This window comes from Glandiceps talaboti, chromosome 13, assembly GCF_964340395.1.
Source record: "Glandiceps talaboti chromosome 13, keGlaTala1.1, whole genome shotgun sequence".
In the NCBI taxonomy this organism is placed as follows: domain Eukaryota; kingdom Metazoa; phylum Hemichordata; class Enteropneusta; family Spengelidae; genus Glandiceps; species Glandiceps talaboti.
Window position 1 is genome coordinate 4,336,485 of NC_135561.1, and position 21,528 is coordinate 4,358,012.

Here is a 21,528-nt window from a genome sequence, read left to right on the forward strand (position 1 = left end):
TATTTGATATGATTAGCATAGGTGTAGAAAGGTCATTCATATGTCACAACAATTTCAGTCTTTTTCAGGCTTATAGTGTCTGTGCTTAGAGAAGAGACCTTGTTTTTAGTAGTACAGAATTAAAGTTATATGTGTATATCAATAGTACAGAATTAAAGTTATATGAATAGTACAGAATTAAAGTTATATGTGTATATTAATAGTACAGAATTAAAGTTATATGTGTATATTAATAGTACAGAATTAAAGTTATATGTGTATATTAATAGTATAGAAATAAAGTTATATGTGTATATCGATAGTACAGAATTAAAGTTATATGTGTATATCAATAGTACAGAATTAAAGTTATATGAATAGTATAGAAATAAAGTTATATGTGTATATCGATAGTACAGAATTAAAGTTATATGTGTATATCAATAGTACAGAATTAAAGTTATATGTGTATATTAATAGTATAGAAATAAAGTTATATGTGTATATTAATCGTACAGAATTAAAGTTATATGTGTATATCAATAGTACAGAATTAAAGTTATATGAATAGTATAGAAATAAAGTTATATGTGTATATCGATAGTACAGAATTAAAGTTATATGTGTATATCAATAGTACAGAATTAAAGTTATATGAATAGTACAGAATTAAAGGTATATATGTATATTAATAGTACAGAATTAAAGTTATATGTGTATATCAATAGTACAGAATTAAAGTTATATGTGTATATCAATAGTACAGAATTAAAGTTATATGAATAGTACAGAATTAAAGGTATATATGTATATTAATAGTACAGAATTAAAGTTATATGTGTATATCAATAGTACAGAATTAAAGTTATATGAATAGTACAGAATTAAAGGTATATATGTATATTAATAGTACAGAATTAAAGTTATATGTATTTGTCTATATTTAATGTATGTGGAAGTAGACTATTTAAGCCAGATTGCCTAAACAAACAGTCTGATAAAATAAAGAAACACTGTCAAAATACAAAACAAATTCATGAATGAATGAATAAACAGGTGATCTTAAGTGAATGAATGAATGAATGAATGAATGAATGAATGAATGAATGAATGAATTGATGGATCAATAAGTGAATAAATAAATTATGCAGACAAACAAACAAACAAACAAACAAACAAACAAACAAACAAACAAACAAACAAACAAACAAACAGACATACATACAGCTAGCAAGAATAGAAAAAAAAACCAAAATCCATAAAAATGTTTATTTGTTCAAAATAATGGATACATATGAAGATTAGACCAGCACAAATGAATGTATCCACCCAGTCATTCATATAATCTAGCCAACCAACCAACCAACCAACCAACTCACCAACCCACCCACCCACCCAACCAACCAACCAACCAACCAACCAACCAACCAACCAACCAACCATGTTCACCCATCCATGCCACTACCCAGTCACTCATTGGCCAATCAGTCAATCAATAACAATTCAGCAGCCAATGAACATCAAATGATCCAACCAACTAATAACGTACTAACCCATCATTTATAGATATCAAAAAACTGATTGATATAAAAATCAAAATTGATTGATTGTCATCAAAGTCATAAACACTGATAAAAAAAGGAAAGCAGTATTAATGAATTTTCCAAAATCTAAATTACAAGTGAAAATTAATTTATTCATAACATTCCAAACAAAAGAGAAACCTGAATAGGTGAATTAAATGAAACAAAAAAAAAAAGACTAAAGATAGCTTCCAAAATGTTTTCACTGTGGGCATAGAAATTTTAATATTAGTAAGACGTCTCAAATTATAATATTCTGCTGACTCATTGCTTACACAAGCGATTCCTCCAAGATCACATGTCAACCTTTGACCCTTCAACTTTCACCTTTCTAATCATGCCAATGATTCATTTGTTCTATAACTTGATAGAAACAAAGGTTAGGTGAACAGTTGGATTGTAACAACAACAAATATAGTGTTGATAGGTGGGGCTCTAATCTGTCTAACTTTATTTACATTTTAATGGCAATACAGTCTTCATAACCATTTCTGGTAGGAAATGTGGGCAGACAATTTCTTTTTGCTGGTAGCGGGAAAGGAGCAAACAAGGAATTTAAGGCCTGATTTTGATACAGAGGAAGGGAAGACATGATGACACTTGCTAGTTAATGCATATTGTGTATGCCAAAATGAAATGTTGGTGTACTGGAAAGCACAAAAGTACTCCTTGCGGGGAGTAGGTAAATCATTCACAATATCGGGTGGGCAGTGGACTGGTGGACAAGTTGAAACCCAGTGGGTGGGAGGGAATGCAGATATCCTTCACCACAAATGGGAGGAGCGCACATAAAACCAGTTAAACACCCTCCCCACAATGTTTTTTTAGGAGGGGAGATTCTTTTAAAATCAAAATTTTTTAGCCTGAAACAACACAACTGAATACAAACCACAAATCTACCTGTTGGCAGCACCTGTAATTAACAAAATTTATTAGCCATAAATTTCTGAATAGTAACCCTGAAATGTTTTGAAACAGACCTGGTTCCAGACTGGATGTAAGACATATTATATAGCATATGAGGATATCATGTTGTACCCACTCTTTCTTATTATAAAGTTACAACAATACTTGTGTATTGTAATTTTATACCCATTTTTAAATTTAAGGGCTACATTATAGTAGGTATTTGCATATCTTAAAATTGCCCTCTAAAGTTTATTTTCTTACTTACCACACAAAAATGAGACTCAATATACTGGCATTATGATAGTTTTATCATTTTTGTTGTTTACAGGTGTGATGTTGTATAACTCATTGTGTATGTTCTAGACAATGGACAATGATATCTCCCTGTATAACAGTAGCAATGGTATTGTTTACAATTGCCTATAGAACCATTCACAGGGTGGCATAATTACCAACTAAATTTCCGTCTAACTACAAATTCTGGTAAATTATCAGAAGTTTAATTTCCTATTTGATATACTTTGTATTGTGGTCTTGTTCATTGAATGGTGCTGTGTTTTGAAAAAGTTCATAAACTGAAGTACCTTCCTCAAGGCTTGCTAGACTGAGTCCTTGACCTTTGACCTTATGTATTCATATGAAGCTTAGACACAATGACAACTGTCACATCTTCACAGTATGTCAATTAATAGCATTCTGGTGTGTTCTTTTTTTGGACGTGTTCTGAAAATATAAAGTGTGAAATTTCTCAACCTTTGAGTTTCTACCAGTAGATTTCCAACCATGGTATGTCTTTGTAATAATTAACATCTTGTCAATAACGTTTGGATTTATAAAGTGGAACTCTAAAAATACAGCTATGGAATGTAACACTATGCACCAATAAGTTATTCATAATTCTAAATGCAGAAGAAATGTATACCCACTTAATACTGTCTATTTACCCAGTGGTAACCATGGTAACTAGTAGAACAGGGATGGATAGCTAGGAAACACCAGTTTGCAATCAGTAAGATTATTAATTAACAGTTTGTAATAATTATTAATAATCTGTAACTATTGAATTTGTCATTCTAATGAGGATCGTGAACCAAGACAGATCGAAAGCTCGATGCTAAAAAAAGAACAACTTTGAACTGCTTGTGTGTTATGTTATAACCTTTGTAAATCATTTGATCTTCCCACCCCGAATTACACATCATGTTTGAATTTATGAAGTGGAACTCTGAAATGTTGAGTTGTGTGTACATTGTGTACTACATATGTTCTTCATTATTTTACATGCAGACATCTCTGTCTGTTTACCCAGTGGTAACCATGGTAGGATTACCCTAGCAACCCAGGATTTAACCTATTACAATCAATAGGATCAAAGGGAGACACAGCCTATCTCTTTGGGACAATTGTTGTATTGATTAGTAGTAATAATAATAACTGATAAAAATCTGAGGCTTAGAGCAGCTACTTGTTGAAATTCAATTATAATACTTTGTTTGCTAAATGTAAACATTTATCCCAAAGGCTGTTGCAAACCAAAAAATGGTCAAATAATTGAAGCTGAGCCTTATAATACTACATTTCCTTCATAGGTAAGATTTGCTTTAAAATTATGGGACAGACATTGAGTATTTGTACTAGAGATAGTCACAATCCCTGAGGACAATTACTGCAAACTTTAGTTTGGTTGTGTGGTTTAGTTACTTGTTGGCTGTGTGGGTGTGTGGGCCAATCAAGGAAGTCTTTCACAGAATAATATAGAACAGGACAAGATTGACTGATAAGTGGCACAGTGACAAATGACTGTATGCCATTTCAAAATGACGTTTGAGATAAAGTTAAAGATCTGTTTGTCCGTCCATCCATCCATCCTTCTACCCACCCACTGATCCATCGATTTATGATTGGTGGATTAAAATGACCCAATGACACATATTATTGCCTAAACTAACAACAACACCTAATAATCTGGATGGTAGTCAATCTAGTCTTGCTTGCAGCTCAGTAAGTCAGAACTCTTCTCTGACATTGGAGAAGGAAAAAGGAACAACGTCTGAATGGAGTCGTGACTAACTCTGTCTGCAAGCAGGACTATAGTTAGTTTTAGTGCATAGCATGAATATCACTCTGCAGTGATGGTGAGTTTATCGTTAGCCTCTACACTAAAACTGTAAAATAGGTTGGCATGTTTGAACTTTAATTTTCTGTAAATTATAGAATCTGAATTGTAAAGCAGATATCTTGTAAAGAACCCTGGGAACATTCATGATGTAAGACAAGAAATAAATGCCATGTTTTCAGTTCATATTAGTTGACATATGGTATTTTACTTGGTAATAACACACAAAATAAATGATGACCCAAATAATCATTTAATGCACCAATCTTGAAGGAAACACTATCATCAATTTCACTTCATTCACTGTTCTCTGAAGAGAAATGACTGTTGGCTTTACAAGTAACTGAACTGTAAATCCTATAAGTATTTTAAAATTTAGAGTGACTGCATATTAATTTTATGAAGTGAAGGGGACACAAGGCTCAGCTGTTCATTCAGTCATCAGAATGTGCTCAGTGACTATCACTCATGCTACTATTACTAATTACACCACAAACTCTCAGTAGGGAACAGATTGTCAATGAGGAGATGTTTTTCAAAAGTAATGCCAATTTCTTTGACAAACTGTAGATACTGTCGTCGAAAACATTAAGAACTATTGAGAGACTGGCAAGTGTTTTTGTTAAGGGTGGTAAAACTACCTGAGTTTCCCAGTTGTTTTTCCAAGGTTCCCCACCCAAATTATGGTATAATGTATTGAAAATTTGCCTGTCATACCAGATTTACCCCTTTCTGTTTCCGAGGTTCCCATACCTTAGGACACGGCTGCCCAACAAATGGCTGTACCAGTAATGCATGGAACTCAGCTCACACACTAAAATCACTAACACTAGCAAGTTGAAATGTAGAAAAACTTGGTGAAATATCCAAAATCAGACAACAAACCTAGAGACTATTCATAGATCACTGGCATTTTGTCTATGGTATAATATTACTGGAGTGCAGTGAATTTGTCAGTCTAAGTGAAAAATTGATGTATTTGGAACCTTGATTCTTTATAACATGTCTATACCTGTCATACAATCATGTCAGTGCAATCATGAAACTTGTGTTTGCATATAAATATTCATGTATTACTGCAAGATTAAATGCATGATATTTTTGTATGAGCAGATGACAGTGGAAATCTGGTAAAACTTGCTTCGATTTTCCGTTTGTACTATAATATGGGGAAACCCCAGTACAAGACCTGATGAACTCTGTCAGATTTTCCTCATGTTGTAATATTTCTAATGTAAACAAAGTTAACTGAGTTTTGATAAGTTTTGTAATCTCCTTTCATGTAGTAAATATTTCTAAGATTTCTATGTACAGTACATTTAGATACAGAAATACCAGCAAAATAATCTACCAGTTATAAGGTGCCTACACAATTATCTGTAGTTGCCAAGTCAGTGGAAAGACTGTCACCAAAAGTGTCAAATAGTTGCCAAGTCAGTGACAGTGTTGTCACTAAAAGTAACTAATAGTTGTCATTAATTTCCAAGCCAGCAAAAACCTGTAATAGTTGCCAAGTCAGTGACAGTCCTGTCACCAAAAGGGGTGGCTACTAGTTGCCAAGTCAGTGACAGTCCTGTCACCAAAAGGGGTGGCTACTCCCCTTATTTGACTGTATGTATATATGCCGCCCTATTTTATGATATCAACAAAGTGATGAGAAAAAAGTTTCCATGTTTTAGCAGGGAAGTGTCAGCATGATTGAGCTACCATATATTATAGTCTTAGTATTGACTATTTCACAATTGCTGAAAAATATAGACTAATTTTCTATTATCTTGTTTTTCAGAATTTCTATGGAGTATTACTGTTTTGATTTGGTATGTTAAATAGTGTATTTTGCTGAATAAAAACTATGGAGAAAATAAATGGTGAAGAGAGTACTGAGGATCAAAACCAGGGACCACAAACAAGTGAACAGGAAATAGGAGGGGAAGTTGCAGCCGATAAAAATGAAATTAATACAGATGATGGAAAAAATAATGTGTCAGCCACTCAACAAGGTTAGTTAGGCCAAACAAAAAAAAATTGTGTAGTTCCGATTACTCTCAATTTTAGAATAGGTGGGGTAGGTATATTTTTAATTTTATTTAAATTTTTTTTTCATATGTGAGTGTCTAGTTCATGTATTTATGTTTTCTGTTGTTTTCCATATGGTCGCTGTGTTGTTGTTTTCTTCTCATCAGATGTACAGCCATTACAGATTGGAAGAACAGTTTTATATTGTCTTTTTAAGTTGATGTCAGTTTCCGCATCCACTGTTTCTTGCAAGACTTTAAAGTTTTCGCATTTTACTATTTTTTCTTGAATATGTAAAAAAAGTTTAGGGTCGGCGTGAAAAACTAGGTGGGGTCGGATAACCGGAACCAAACAATTATTTTTTTTAGGCCTTATATCATTAATATTACTCTGGCAATATGTACTACGTAGTTTGATTCTCCATCTCTATTGGTCTCAGTTTGGGATTGTACCATCTCATGTTGATAGCCTTCCTGATCTTTTTAGGAAAATGTTTGTCATTTTACTCATGTAGGTTCCCAAATTTTTAATAATTACATACAAATTACTCCTGAGATATAAATACAAATTTGATGTTATAGTTGCTGTTAGAGAATTCTGACGTTACAATTCTTTTATAAGTTCAATAGCCCCACCAGTGACAGATCCCATTTATTCTTTTGTCTTTATCAAAGACCTTTGCTGCTATTTGGAATGACCAGTTATAAATAGAACATGACTTGTACTCAACTCAATTAGATTCAGAATCCAGACATTACTTTTTGCTTGAGCAATGTTATAGCGCCACCAGTAGCAGTACAAGCTGTTTCTTTTGTTTGTATCAAGTAATACTGTAAATATCCTACAGTAGCATCAAGGGTGACTGAATCCAGGGTAAGCAGATTGTATATTAGGTAGCAAAGTTTTATTTGTTGTTTGTAATTTTATATGTTTGATGGTAAATGTAATCCATTGTTTAACATTCTGTATATGTGTAGTGAACAGAAAACAAGTCAATTCCCTGGAGAAACAAGGTCAAAGTGGGGACATGGAGACTATGAACACTGCTTTCTTTCATGAATGTTCTATTTTGACACCATTTATACACGTCATCACGTCTTGAAGTGTGTGATCACGTCTTGAAGTGTGTGATCACGTCTTGAAGTGTGGGATCACATCTAGCATTATGTGATCAAATCTTGAAGTGTGTGATCATGTCTTGTTATTCCTTATTACTATAGGCCGGTATACAACATTGGTTTGAAATTCAAAGTTGTGTTCTGTAAGATGAAAACTAAAAAAATATCATATTTCATATCAATATTTTATGCAAATCTAGACTTGATCTAATTCAAGAGGATGCAGATTTAGAATATAATACAATATACCTGACACTTTATGAGGTGACTGAGAACCAATCGGTCATTTTTACTTTCATCTTCAATTGCAGCATCCTAACAAACTTAGAAGTTCTATAAAAAACAAAAGAATTTTGGAGCAATAGAAGTAATTGAGCGTTGCTAATACTTAGAATACATGTATTTAGTGAGTACATGCCATGCAATGTCATATGGTAAATTCACTTCTGCCATTTCTATTGCTTACATGCATTTATTGTTGTGTGGGTTAGGCTTTATTTATTCTTTATTTTTGAATAACATATTTTTAAACACAAGTGCAGTATTTTCTTTAGTGTGAAATAATGACCTGAGTAAGTGACTGCCAAACAGTTGGGTGAATGCATGTACCCCTTGGGACACTACTAGTAGTTACTGGGAAAAATTACAAAAAAAAAATTGAGTGCATTTTCCTTTCCAAAAGTAAAAATCAGTAAGAAACTAAAAACATTTAAGAATATGAAACTTCAAAAAACAAAATCTCCCAAGGGACTGGTACCAGGCTAGTTCAGGGCCAGCGAGACCAACTTATGGCACATGCAGTAGTATGGATAATATGATTAGAAACAATATAAAAATGTGAATTCTGAAGGTCATTCCCAGACTGTTGTACCATCACATGATATATATATATATATATATATATATATATATATATATATATATATATATGTATATGAAAGTGTTTACTAGTTCATCCTGTTTATCCTAGTACAGAGGCTGGAAAGGATCCAACACATGTTGACATGAAATACAATAAATGTACTACCACTTCCTCTTTCAGACTAAATATCACTTATTTTCACACAAATCTTTCAAAGTTTTGTTTCCTAGGGAAAGTATAGTACACGAGTCATAGTAGTTTCAGCCCAGAGATATGTCATTGTCTCACTGCATGCACTCCCTTTCTCAAGCTAACTTTTAAATACAACCTGTGGAAAAACACCGGTGTGTTTACTTGCTCTTGATACTGTAAGCAGGAATGAGACAAATTTCATGCAAAGACACACAATGTAATTAGTGTCAGACATGAGCCAGGAACCCTAACTCTATTTGTTGGTAGAATTCTACATGTTATAACACGGGATAAGACTGTTAGTATTACATTATAACTTCTACAGATATAAACAAACTGTAAAAGTGTCACCTGAACCTACATCAGACAAACCCGCTGTTGTTTTTGTATCAGTTGTATTGTTGTATTTACCTAATTTTGTCCTTGCCTGAAGTTTTTCCTTAGCTCGCTTTATTCAAGCAAATGCATCAGTGTTTTTTTGTGGGTTGTAAAAAACTAGCTTTGGATAAGTGAAGCCACAACATTTGTCTTGGCTATGGTGGTTCAGATACCCTTATCACCATGGTCTATCCATCCCAATAGATGGTTTGAGGTGAATGGCCATCAATGCAATCATATATCCTTTTACATTGCAAACACAGCAATATACTGTACTTGTACATGGCAGCTGTACAGGAAGTTGAATTTTGGTTAGATTGCTTATTATATCTATAAGTCTGTGGTCTACAAGGCTGGTTATCAACCTCACTAATTAAAAAGACATGCTATATTGTGGATTACATATCAAATTTTTTGTAACATTTAACAAAAGACATATGCCATTTACTGTGGACTGTGTTTTCTTAACTTTTAAACCAACACTGTCACTAGTAATAGTGTAACTGGGATAATATTTTAAAAATCAAACAACCACTTATAAATTCTCTGTCACTTGTTAAAATACCACTGAATGATTAGACATTGCACATAGCGTAGTAATAAGTTGAAATTTTGATTTATTGGGGGTTGGGGGTTGATTTTTGGGTGCAGACCCAAAAATAAATTTGAATGGATATGCACACTATATTGTGTGTACTTTTACTCAAATGGTTACCTACAGGTTATTCAGTACTGTTCAGGGTGTATGATATTACATTTAAGTCGTTATATCTAATACAACATTCCAACTTTAACAAAGATTTATGCCATAATACATGGACAATTAGAGGTCCAATTTACAGCTGTACTTGTTGGCTGAGTAATTAACTCTCAGTGAGTCTAACAATTTGTAGTCAATATTCTCTGGTAGAGTCAAAAATCAACAAATATCAACATCCAGATAATAAATAAAAGGATTCTAGAAAAATGTTTTACGCCATAAGGTCAAAAAAAGAAAAGAATTGTTTCCTGTCAGGACAGTTTGTCTAAAGTGGTGCGATGACACGATTTGTTTAAATTCTCAACAAACCTGTCACTTAATCTACTATTTATGGCAGTTACTGTTCTTTTTAATTTAGTACTTTAGAGCAAGTGTGTATGTGGGGCAGATGCCTTTTACTTGTTCATGTTTGGCTCTGCAGTTGTCTTCACTGAAATAGGGAGGGTTATTTTTGTGTTTTTCTCCCCGGATCTGCAGACTACATGGGCTGGACAAACACAAAAATAAAAAGACCAACGCGAGGGTATTTAAGTGATGCGTGCACTGACAAGAAATAATTCTTTTTTTTTTGCCTAATACTTTCTAGGATCTGTATTCATCTTTTTACAAGAAACAAGTAGGCCCGGGGGACTGAATGTTACAATGAACTACTTGTATGAGCTGAGTGCTAAGCCCATGTCATGTGCTGCGTTTGTCAGCAGTTCTGTTGTTTCATCATGTGAAATCCCTGATGACGCATATGTTTTTGTGAAACTGGTCAGACACCTGATAGTCACATTTGTATTACATGTAATTCATTACCATTGCTAGGTCAAGATAAGTTTTACAATTAATAATAGTCAGTTTCAGTGAAAATGTTGAACTGTAACTTTGCAATCATAAAGTCTTTCTGTCGCTTCTAAGATAGAAGTATAACATACTGTTACTAAAAAAAAATAATTAAAATCTCACCAATCCTAATTTCATCTTTATAAAGCAAACTTTTCTTACACATTACTTTTGATGAAACTAAATGATTGTGTGTGTTTTCCAAGAATTTGTTGCATTGTCAGAATTTTCATTTTATTGAGATATTAAGGAAAAAATTCCCATGATTGGGTGGGAATTTTGAAAGTGAAGGGGAAACTGGAACGGGAACAGTTTTTACTTCCCTTGGTGATATAATTGCATAGACCACCAACTGATAACAAATGTTCCAACATTGAGATTGTACCCACACACTGATTTTAAGTACTGTCAACTTTGTTTTAACCGCTTATATCTGGCACGTTCCACTTCCAAGCAGGGATGGATGACAGAAACGAAGTTTCATGATAACATTTTTTTCACATACAGCCTTGAATTTTTGTTTTATATCACACAGGCTGTTGTCCTTGAATTGCAGTAATGTTTATGTTTTTGGAGATTACTTTGGATTACTCAATTCTTTGACCACCATCAAAGTTACCCCTATTATTCTGTAATGGTTTGTTCCACTTTATTAGTTATTTGATAGTTCTGAACACCACAAGTCTTATATGTCGCCAAAGAAAAGACTCCCTAGGATAGTTAAGTATAAATATTTTCATATGAATGTCAATTGAAAGAAGAAAATGTATTATTTGGATTGACGATTAAAATTAAATAGTGCAAAGTCAGTTTGAAATGGAAGGAACCATTAGCTTAATTTTTTGATAGGGTTTTATAGTATATATATACAACAATGAAATAGAGATGGTCTTGAGTGTAATAATTGAGGCAGCGATTCAAAACTTTCATCATATTTCAAGTAAAAAAAATTCTACCCTATGCACATGCTGGGTCTGCAGTGTTTTTGTTAAGGGCAGTATTAAGTAGGTAACTTGAAATCTACCTGAATACTTCCGTCATTTTACCAGGGTTCCCTACCAAAATTATGGCACAATATGTGGGAAACTGTTCCGGTTTTACCAGATTTGCCCATTTCTGTTGTTAGATTTCCCAGCCCCCTAGTACGTAGTCTGGATGCCAGTGTGGTTTCTACTGTGAGTTGTGAAATATTGTCATAAAAATAGGTTGCCAGGACAGAATTATTCTTAGCCTGTATATGCAGGGATGTAGATAACGGCCAAAAACAAACAACTACTTCCAAATTTCTTGCCAGACACTTTTGCAGGAATTTGTTAAAAATTCTTTGTTTGCACACTATTCATCCATAATATTAGACAGATTCCTTGATCTCCCTCATCACCATTACCTCCTACTTGTCCAATTTTACCCGCCACTTTTAAAATAGGATACATATCCCTGATATGAACATGTAGTAAAAGACTTACATACATGTAGACTATGTGAAATTATTAGGACAATGTGGAGACTGAGTCTGAAAACATCCATATAAATCTTACTAGGGTGGTTTATAAACAAAGAGAAATATTTCCAGACTGTATGTTTTATGGAATAATCCCATTGAGTTAAGTGGTCCAGTATGTTGATAGCATTACTGTGATGTCCTACACATGTCTAAATATATCACATACTTGGGGTGTTGTTAAAACCAACCAACAGTGAGAAAGAAACCTTCCTATGCCCATATTCTCTGAGCGTATAATAGTCACCAACTGGTGGAAGAAATCACAACTTTGACATCTCGTCAAATGTATCGTCTGCTTGTCTAGAACATGGATTAATTGTGTCTATAGTTGCAACGAATTTTGACTTTGTTGAGGTAAGATGTTAGATTTTATATTGCGTTGTATGTAGACGGTATGAATTATTAGTGTCTTGTATATCTTATATTTAGCTGACAGTGTGTGTGCAAGCTATGACTAAGAAGGCCAAGTATTCTCATGTAGTCGCATGGACGCTCTCAAATATTTTAATGGGGTCTGACGATGGTCACTAATCCATGGAAAATTAGAAGGTAATCTCCGATGTTGTCCATGACAAAGTTAGTCTCGAGATGGTTTATGTCTTGTTTAGAAATAAGTGTGAGATAGTAAAGGAGGACAGTAGCATGCAGCCATTGTTATGTCTTGTTCAAAAGTAAGTTTTGGATGATACAGTGGGACAGAGTGGTAGCCATGGTTAAAATATCTTCTGAAAGTGTCAGATGATACAGTGGGATAAACAGTGACAGCCATGGTTATATTTTAATGTCCTGTTTAGAAAGTGTTTGATGAGACAGTTCTGCATAGCCAGTGTCTTGTTCAGAGATATTGTCTGGGATGATAATTGGGACAGGGGCAGCTGACTCCAAACTTGAACTCAGTGTGATGAAGTAATCAATTTTGACAAGAAATGGTAGATTTTATGCTTGATTTCTCATTTGAGTCGTATAGGATGCATGTAAGGGTATTGTATCGCTGGCACTGTGTATATTATGACACACTTGGTTGAATTTATTTGAGATTTTCCTTTCAGTTTTTTGTCACATTTCTGTGTTTGTTAATTTTGTTACATTTCTGTGTCTGTTAGTTTTGTTACATTTCTGTGTCTTTTACTTTTTTTTTTAGTGTTGTAACATTTCTGTTAGTTTTGTTACATTTCTATTAGTTTTGTTACATTTCTGTGTCTATTAGTTTTGTAACATCTCTGTGTCTGTTAGTTTTGTTACATTTCTATGTTTGTTTTTGTTCAATGTTTAACTTTAGCTGTAGACCAAACAAAAATATTCATTCTTCTGATTGTTTTAAACCACATTTCAGGATATTTGTTTAATTAGTACCACAGCCATTAAACTGATTTGAAGTTTTAAACTAACATTTATGTCAAGCAGTGTGTGCCTGGCCCTCAGGTGGAAATGTAATCAACAATGATACTCAGCATGAAATGACTATACTATCACCAGGATTCACATGTTCTCATGTTAAGTTATGTTGTACCTAAATTGGTTGTTTTATATAGTATGGACTAACTTACAACTTACAGCTTGTAGGTGGAGTAAGTTGGGACTCGATTGTGGTAATTTCCACTTTCAGCAGCATGAACTAACTTACAGTTGTGCTTGTGGATGGAGTAAGTTGGGACTCGATTGTGGTAAAATTTCCACTTTCAGTTTACTTTATCTGCAAACTAGCAGGATTAGGATCAAATTTGGACTTGATTCTGACATTGACCATTTTCCTTCTTCAACAGGGATAATATCAGAATCGAGTCTTAGCTTACTCTGTCTGCATACAGGACTAGATTACTTATCTTCATAGAAATATTTGATTTGTTCACTAAATGGATTAACAGTTAATTTTCTTGAAATATTTTAATTTGTTCATCTTAATTTCACCGAACACTACCATTCCATGCATTTGTTTACTCATTTTGTTAGGCCAGCTGGTTTTAGTAAGAAAAAAGGGTCAGTGACAAATTATGAAAATGTACCTCAGTCATCCCAACTGCATTGTCTCTGCAGTTTGTTATTTCCAGAAACAAGACAACAGTTTAAATCTGAATATTTTTATTGTTAGAGTTATTAGGATGGTTTTGTTTTCAGATTCCTAATGTTGTTTTTTAATTAAGGCTTTCAGTTTAGGCACCATATCTAAAGTATTTATGAAAATAAATAGACAATGAAGTTTAACACTTGTAGTCGTATTTTCATGCTAGAACAAAAAATACTAAATTGTTGAGTTTTTACATATTTACATCATTAGAATTTTTGTCCAATAGTGTATTGATAACATTTATTGCAATGAATGTGAAAATACAACTTTAGAATAGGAATATTTCAGTTGTCTTTCAAAATATAGACATTTCAAAATAAAACTGTTTTATTAAATATAATAATTTACTAGTAATATCATACATTCTGAACAGTATTGGATCACCTGTTAAACATTATTGTACATTTCATACTAGTCAGTTTTTTCTCTACTGTCTTTGTGAAGCTGTATGGTACAATAAATCTAATCAAAATTATTTTTTGGTCCACAAACTAAAATCAGCGCCCCAACATGATAATTTCAACCTGTTACTGTACTTAGAAATGAAATCAAGCGTGTACAATGTCTAATTATTGGTATTTCAAAAATTTCAATGAATATATTGTTGTTTGGCTCACAGTCCCTCTATCCATAGACCCTACACCAACGTAGGGTCTATGCTCTATCACATGATAGAGGGACTTTGGTTGACCATAGACAGTGGAGGGGAGAATGTCTTGTTCCTGATGATAGGATTAAAAAGGTGATAATATATTCCAGACAACCCTGCTTGAAAGGAAAATACCGGCTTTCCTGTCCTTCTCCCGTCCACTGTCTATGGGTTGACTAAGCAAAAAGAGTAATACTCAAATTACTGTTAGTGCCACTTCTATATGTTTAGTGTGATGTATTTAGCAAGTGTCTACTAATAGAGTTCTCCATAGTTTATGTATGTCTGTGATTTGTATTGTACATGCAGGTATGTGGTCTGTTGTTTATTAAATCAACTTATCAACTCAAAGTGTAAACAATCACCCTGTCAAAAGTCAACAAACTATGGAAACAGTCTCCAACTGAGATGAGAGGAAATGTTGACCTAAACACTTGATATTGTAGTCTTAATGAGTATGAGTGAATTAGGTGTAAATGGGAGATAAATAAACAGATCTTTAAAGTTAGGTACTGATTGTGAAATAGTGCCTCCAAACTACAAAAGAACTATCATCCCTGTTAGTTATGACCGTAGGGTCTGTGGTTTGACACTCAGTAACATCAGCAAAAGTTGTCAGTTTGTGATAGAATGTTCATTTCATAAAATCTGGTAATTTGGAGGATAGTAATATTGGGTACAGGCACTTGAATCAATCTGTATATAATGATTACATGAATAACTTTAAAAATATAATTATATAATATATGTACAGAGAGAGATTGATTCAAGTGCCTGTGGTGGAAGTTAAATTATAATAATATCCTTGGTTTGTAAACCTGGATATTTTCAGTATTAGAAAATTTTGTTATCGTACAGTCTTCTCGGCTAATACTCACAGACAAATTTTTACTAACTACCACGATACCAGACTGGTACATTTTGTTCATGTTTGTACAAGAAACATTTTAGTCACTATTTATTTTTTTTCGTTTTTGGTTTCCAGTCGGAAATAAGCAAAAGAAAGTCTTTAGTGAAAATTCTTTGAATATTTTCAGTTTAAGTAGTTTCAGATGAAATGTAAATTATGGTTCAATGAAAGTACTAGATGTGATTGAACTATAAACCAAGACTGTACTCAGTTGCTGGTGGTTTTTTTCCTTTAAAAAGAAGTAATAATTCTGGTCAAAATGCCTTCAATTTTCACCTAGTTTAGGATTATGAGCAAGCTGTTTTAAGAAGTTTGAATTTTATAAATTTTAGTATGAGTAGATTTGTTGAATTATTGATATAGTATAGTGCCATGGAATATTTACATATGTTTTAGTGCCGAGATTTTGGCACTCAAAATTCCATGAAAATATATGAATCGTAGTAATTATTTTCATATTTCAATAACTACAATCAACAAACAAGAAATCACTTGTGACTTATGTGACAACAGTCTAGTGTACACTATAATAGGCAGGTTTATCTCTCTGCTTGTATCACATCTAGATGAGGCACTCCATAGTAGTTTCCTGTTTATAATGGAGGCCTGACCACAAAGTTAAACCATACAGCCTTGGGGTTAAAGTGAAATAAACTGGTACTTTGTAGGACACTGACTCAGTAACGTGAGAGTGTATAGAGTAGTCCTGTACTAACTTTCAAATGCTTGACACAACACTAATCATGATAGTGGATACTATACTAGTACTACTTTTACTCAAAGCAGACATACATGAACAAAATCTTGGTCCTAGATTTGGCAATTTTGTAATTTTGTAAAAAAAATTATTTAAAAAAAAAAAATTTGGGGCGGGGGGGGGGGGGTGCAAAATATTGATACTAGGTATATATATCACATCATAAAGAGTGACTTGTGATAATGATTTTCTTTACAGACAACAAAATATTGTTCAAAAACTTTTGGCGGGAAACTGATGGCATTTATAAACAAAAGAGATTAGTTTGTTAGCAGATCTCTAAAGTCTAGGCACTATCTGTTTCTTTGTTCATACTCCAGGTCTATGCCACTTCATAGACACAATGATTTATCTCAAATTTAGTTGATTTATGAAAAAAATTCAGAAAAACAAGAAAGTTTGTTCAAATACTTCTGGCAGGAAAGTGTCTGATGTTAGTAATGGGATTAATTTGTTTAAGGCCTCCAGGCACTAAAAGAATGACTTCCTTGTTAGTATTACTACTTCAGGTCTTATGTCTGTTTCTTTACAACTAATTTTCTACTTCATTAAAGTCAAATTTATTTGATTAGTTAAATAGCCTTACTTCCCCAAAGTCATTATTGAACCAAAAAATTCCATCATATATTGCCTAAACTAACAAAAACACCTAATACTCTGATATTATTGTAGTCAATCTAGTCTTGCTTGCAGCTCAGTAAGTCAGAACTCTTCTCTGACATTGAAGAAGGAAAAGGAACAACGTCTGAATGGAGTCGTGACTAACTCTGTCTGCAAGCTGGACTGTTGTTAGTTTTAGTGCATAGTATGAGTAGCAGTCTGCAGTGATGGTGAGTTTGTCCATATTCTCAATACTAAAACTGTAAAATAGGTTGGCAGGTTTGAACTTTTAATTTTCTGTGAATTATAGAATCTGAATTGTAAAGCAGATGTGTTGTAAAGAACCCTGGGAACATTCATGATGTAACACAAGGAAACAAATGCCATGTTTTCAAGTCAGTTCGTATTAGTTGACATATGGTATTTTACTTGGTAATAACACACATAGTAAATTGGCAGTATGTAGAAGACATACATGTAGCTATGTTATCTAATGAATAAAATGTGTATAAAACATACAACATGAGTTATACATGTACTCTAGACATGCTGTCATATATAGATTAAGCAGAGCATAATAAAAAGGGCTATGTTTTAATCACGGGTCATCCCATTTGTGATGTCTTAATAAGGATTATATTGGTCCAAGATCATTTTTTTTGTGAAATGATTTTTTCTATAGCACCAAATACTTATTGTAGAAAATCCAATGAAGAAATGTAGTTTTCATAATGGATGCAGTAAAGATTCTATCTATTCTAAATCATTTCCTACACAAATTTTAATGCTAATCCAAACTGAACCTTTAACTTTCTGAATTACTTTTGATGGCACACAGTCTGTAGGTGACCACAGACTGACTGTGTGCCATCAAAAGTTGCAGATATCATGGACATACGATTTTCCCTTCTCATCAGTGAACTGTTTTGATTAGAACCAAACCAGCAAACTGTTTGTCTAGTTCTCATGCCCCATTGTTTAAACTCTCTACTTGATTGTAAGGAATGATATTAGAATAACAGAATTATGTAATATGATATTAATCATACACATAGTTCCTGTGAGAAAATATGATAAATATTTATCATTTGACATTGTCATTTTTGAAATCCAAAGAAACCTGTTTGAAGTTTGAAGAGGGAGGGAGGGAGGGAGGGAGGGAGGGAGGGAGGGAGGGAGGGAGGGAGAGAGAGAGAGAGAGAGAGAGAGAGAGAGAGAGAGAGAGAGAGAGAGAGAGAGAGAGAGAGAGAGAGAGAGAGAGAGAGAGAGAGAGAGAGAGAGAGAGAGCGAGAGCGAGAGCGAGAGAGAGAGAGAGAGAGAGAGAGAGAGAGAGAGAGAGAGAGAGAGAGAGAGAGAGAGAGAGAGAGAGAGAGAGAGTGAAAGAGGGAGGGAGGAGGAGAAGGAGAGGGAGGTATATATATATATTGTAGAAAACTGAACCCATGTATAGCATCTAGTCTATTGAATGCAGTGATTAGAAAGTTACAAAATATATGTATAGTTGTAAGGATTGTCATATAAAAGTTCTTCATATATATTATTATTAATATTGAATTCATATCATTTTGTTTATAAAATATTACAACTAGCTATTTAATGGACATTCCATCCATTTTTGTCCCCTGTGACTACAGATTCTTGTTTCCTGATATCATCTTTGATATTACCTATTATAAATACATATTTTAAGTTTACACTTATATCAGAACTGATATGCCATATCATATGTATCTAATAGGATCTATGACATATACAACATACAGTTAGTTTAGATGCTACTCATGGTATCAAATCATCACTTCACCCCAAGAGAGATATTGAGATTCGAAGTCAGGGATAGCACTACACTAGTGTACAGTATATGTTACATTACGAGATGACAAACTACACATATCGTATAGCTATATTATATATATGAAAGTGATTACATAAGGTATATGGTATTTTCAGATCATTGATATTTTAAGAATCGAGACTTTGTACCATAGTACCATTATGAGTAATTGGGTGTGTACTGAGAGATCATCAAAACTAAATTCCCAGCAACAAGCAGTAATGAAGGGACGATTGTTAACTTGATACTGGGTGAGGTCCGTGAAGGTTAAATAAGAATTATGCGATTCTGATAAACACACTTATTAAAACAAGGATGTAAATAATGAGGGGAATTTTACCTTTTTTGTGGAAGAGTTACACATCCAAGATTTTGGACAATTTTTAAATTTTTAGTTGTCACCCTGTAATCTTAATTTGACAGTAATGTACATTGGAATCCACAAGATGATATGTGTTGTAACTCAGTACAAAAAAAAAAGCAAAAAAAAAGCAAAAAAAAAAAAAAGCTGTAAAACTTTGTGTAATATAATGACACACAACTTTCTATTTATCTGGATTTCTTTGAGGACTAACATCAAAGTTTTTGTTGTCATGACAAATGTATCACACTATTCCACTGTTATTATGCAAAATTTTCAATTATCTGACCAACTTTGTCACAAAATGCCTATTATTTAAGGTCAGCAGCGAAAACTCAGCCATAGAGACTTCCATGACTCTGTCTGAATATTTAGGCAAAAGGCATCACCAGGCCAAATGTATAAGTTTGGATATATCATCAGTTCACTTCAGAGTCAGCAGGGAAAAACTTGGGGTTAGTTTTGTCCTTGGTATCACAGGATGTACAATGTGTAAGTTATAAACTGTCCATGTCTTTGTCAATGTAGGTGGCTATTTACAACTGAACTATGCTGTGTGCAACATATTCAAGTTGTCAGCTATCACTATGCTATGTTTAATATTGTCATAGTTGTTGTAATCCTGCTTAAGGCAGTCAAATATTTCAAAGTCAAGGTCACATACCAGTCAAAATTTTCACACACTATTCATCAATGGCTATCTCTGTCAGACAACTGTTTTCCACACCCACAGTTAATCCTTTAGATCCGACATGGGTCTGTAAAATTAGGATGTTCAGTTTATATTATAGGGACACAGGATGGAATAACAGTTCTTTCTAAGCCTATATTTTACTGGCAACAAGCTGTTTATTTTCAACGGAGTGTATTTTTGTACATAGACATTAGCGAGCATTCCGTTGATCTATCATATTACACATTGTTAGGTTGACCTTCTGTTTTAGTCCATGACTAAATTGAAACATAATTATAAAACACTTGTTATGGAGACATATACAGACTTGCTCATTTTGCTAGAGGGTCTACAGGAAATTTACAAGTGTCAAAAGCTATTGAAATGCATTCTTATGCAAGTAATAATGGAATTGCTGTCGTTATTGGTAGTCCCAAAAAAAAAGACCAAGTGTACATTTTTGATGGTCTTCTTGTAGAGTTGGTGGATGTTGGTCTGGGTAGCGTGGATGACAGTGCGTCCATCTAGTGATTGGAAGATTCCAGGTTTGAGTCTTGGCTCAGGCCAACTTTTCTCCTCATTTACTACAGTCTCGCTATAATCCACACATGCGCCAAGAGACCTAGGTTGAAGAAGACAAATTTATGTTCTTGCAGCCTTGAAATTATAAATATTGTACAATAATGTTGGCAGTAATAAATTGGTAGTTGTACACATTTATACATGCGGACATAGATGATAATATTTGGTCACAACTGAAATCAATGTTAATTTCAATTTTCAGTGTAAAATTATTCCTTGTGTTAACACGCACTGTACTGTTGTGGAAATCTTTTGAATTTGTCAACCTAATCAAAAAGCTGCTCACATGGGACCTGATTCCTGCAAATTTTCGTGTCTACATTTTCTATTCATTTTCCCTTTTTACCACCACCACCACCACCACCACCACCACCACCACCACTATGGCTGCTACTATCACCACCACCCCCACCACCACCACCACCACCACCATCACCACCACCACCACCACCACCACCACCCACCACCACCACCACCACCACCACCACTATGGCTGCTGCCATCATCACCACCACCACCACCACCACCACCACCACCACCACTACCACCACCACCACCATCACCACCGCCACCACCACCACCACCACCACCACCACCACCACTATGGCTGCTGCCATCACCACCACCACCACCACCACCACCATCACCACCACCACCACCACTATTATTATAAGCCAGTTTTCAACATGAGTACAATTGGTAGTTGGGAAAATACTAGTAAGGTCATCTCAAAAAGTGAAAATGAAAACAAAATAAAATAAGTTCACAAATGTTTGATTTGGTGTATTGTTTTGAAATGTATGATAATAGTATAATATGATATAGTTTTGTATCAGTCAGTGTGCTGCATAG

At 33.9% G+C, this 21,528-nt stretch overlaps 1 protein-coding gene across 1 annotated transcript in view; it reads left to right on the forward strand.

The window, feature by feature from the left end:
• The first annotated feature begins 6,439 nt into the window (after positions 1-6,439).
• LOC144444931 (uncharacterized) overlaps positions 6,440-21,528 on the forward strand; it is a 34,900-nt gene continuing 19,811 nt past the window's right edge. The window contains exon 1 of the mRNA XM_078134483.1: positions 6,440-6,587. Coding sequence (XP_077990609.1) covers positions 6,440-6,587 — 148 coding nt within the window. The remainder of the gene's footprint in view (positions 6,588-21,528) is intronic.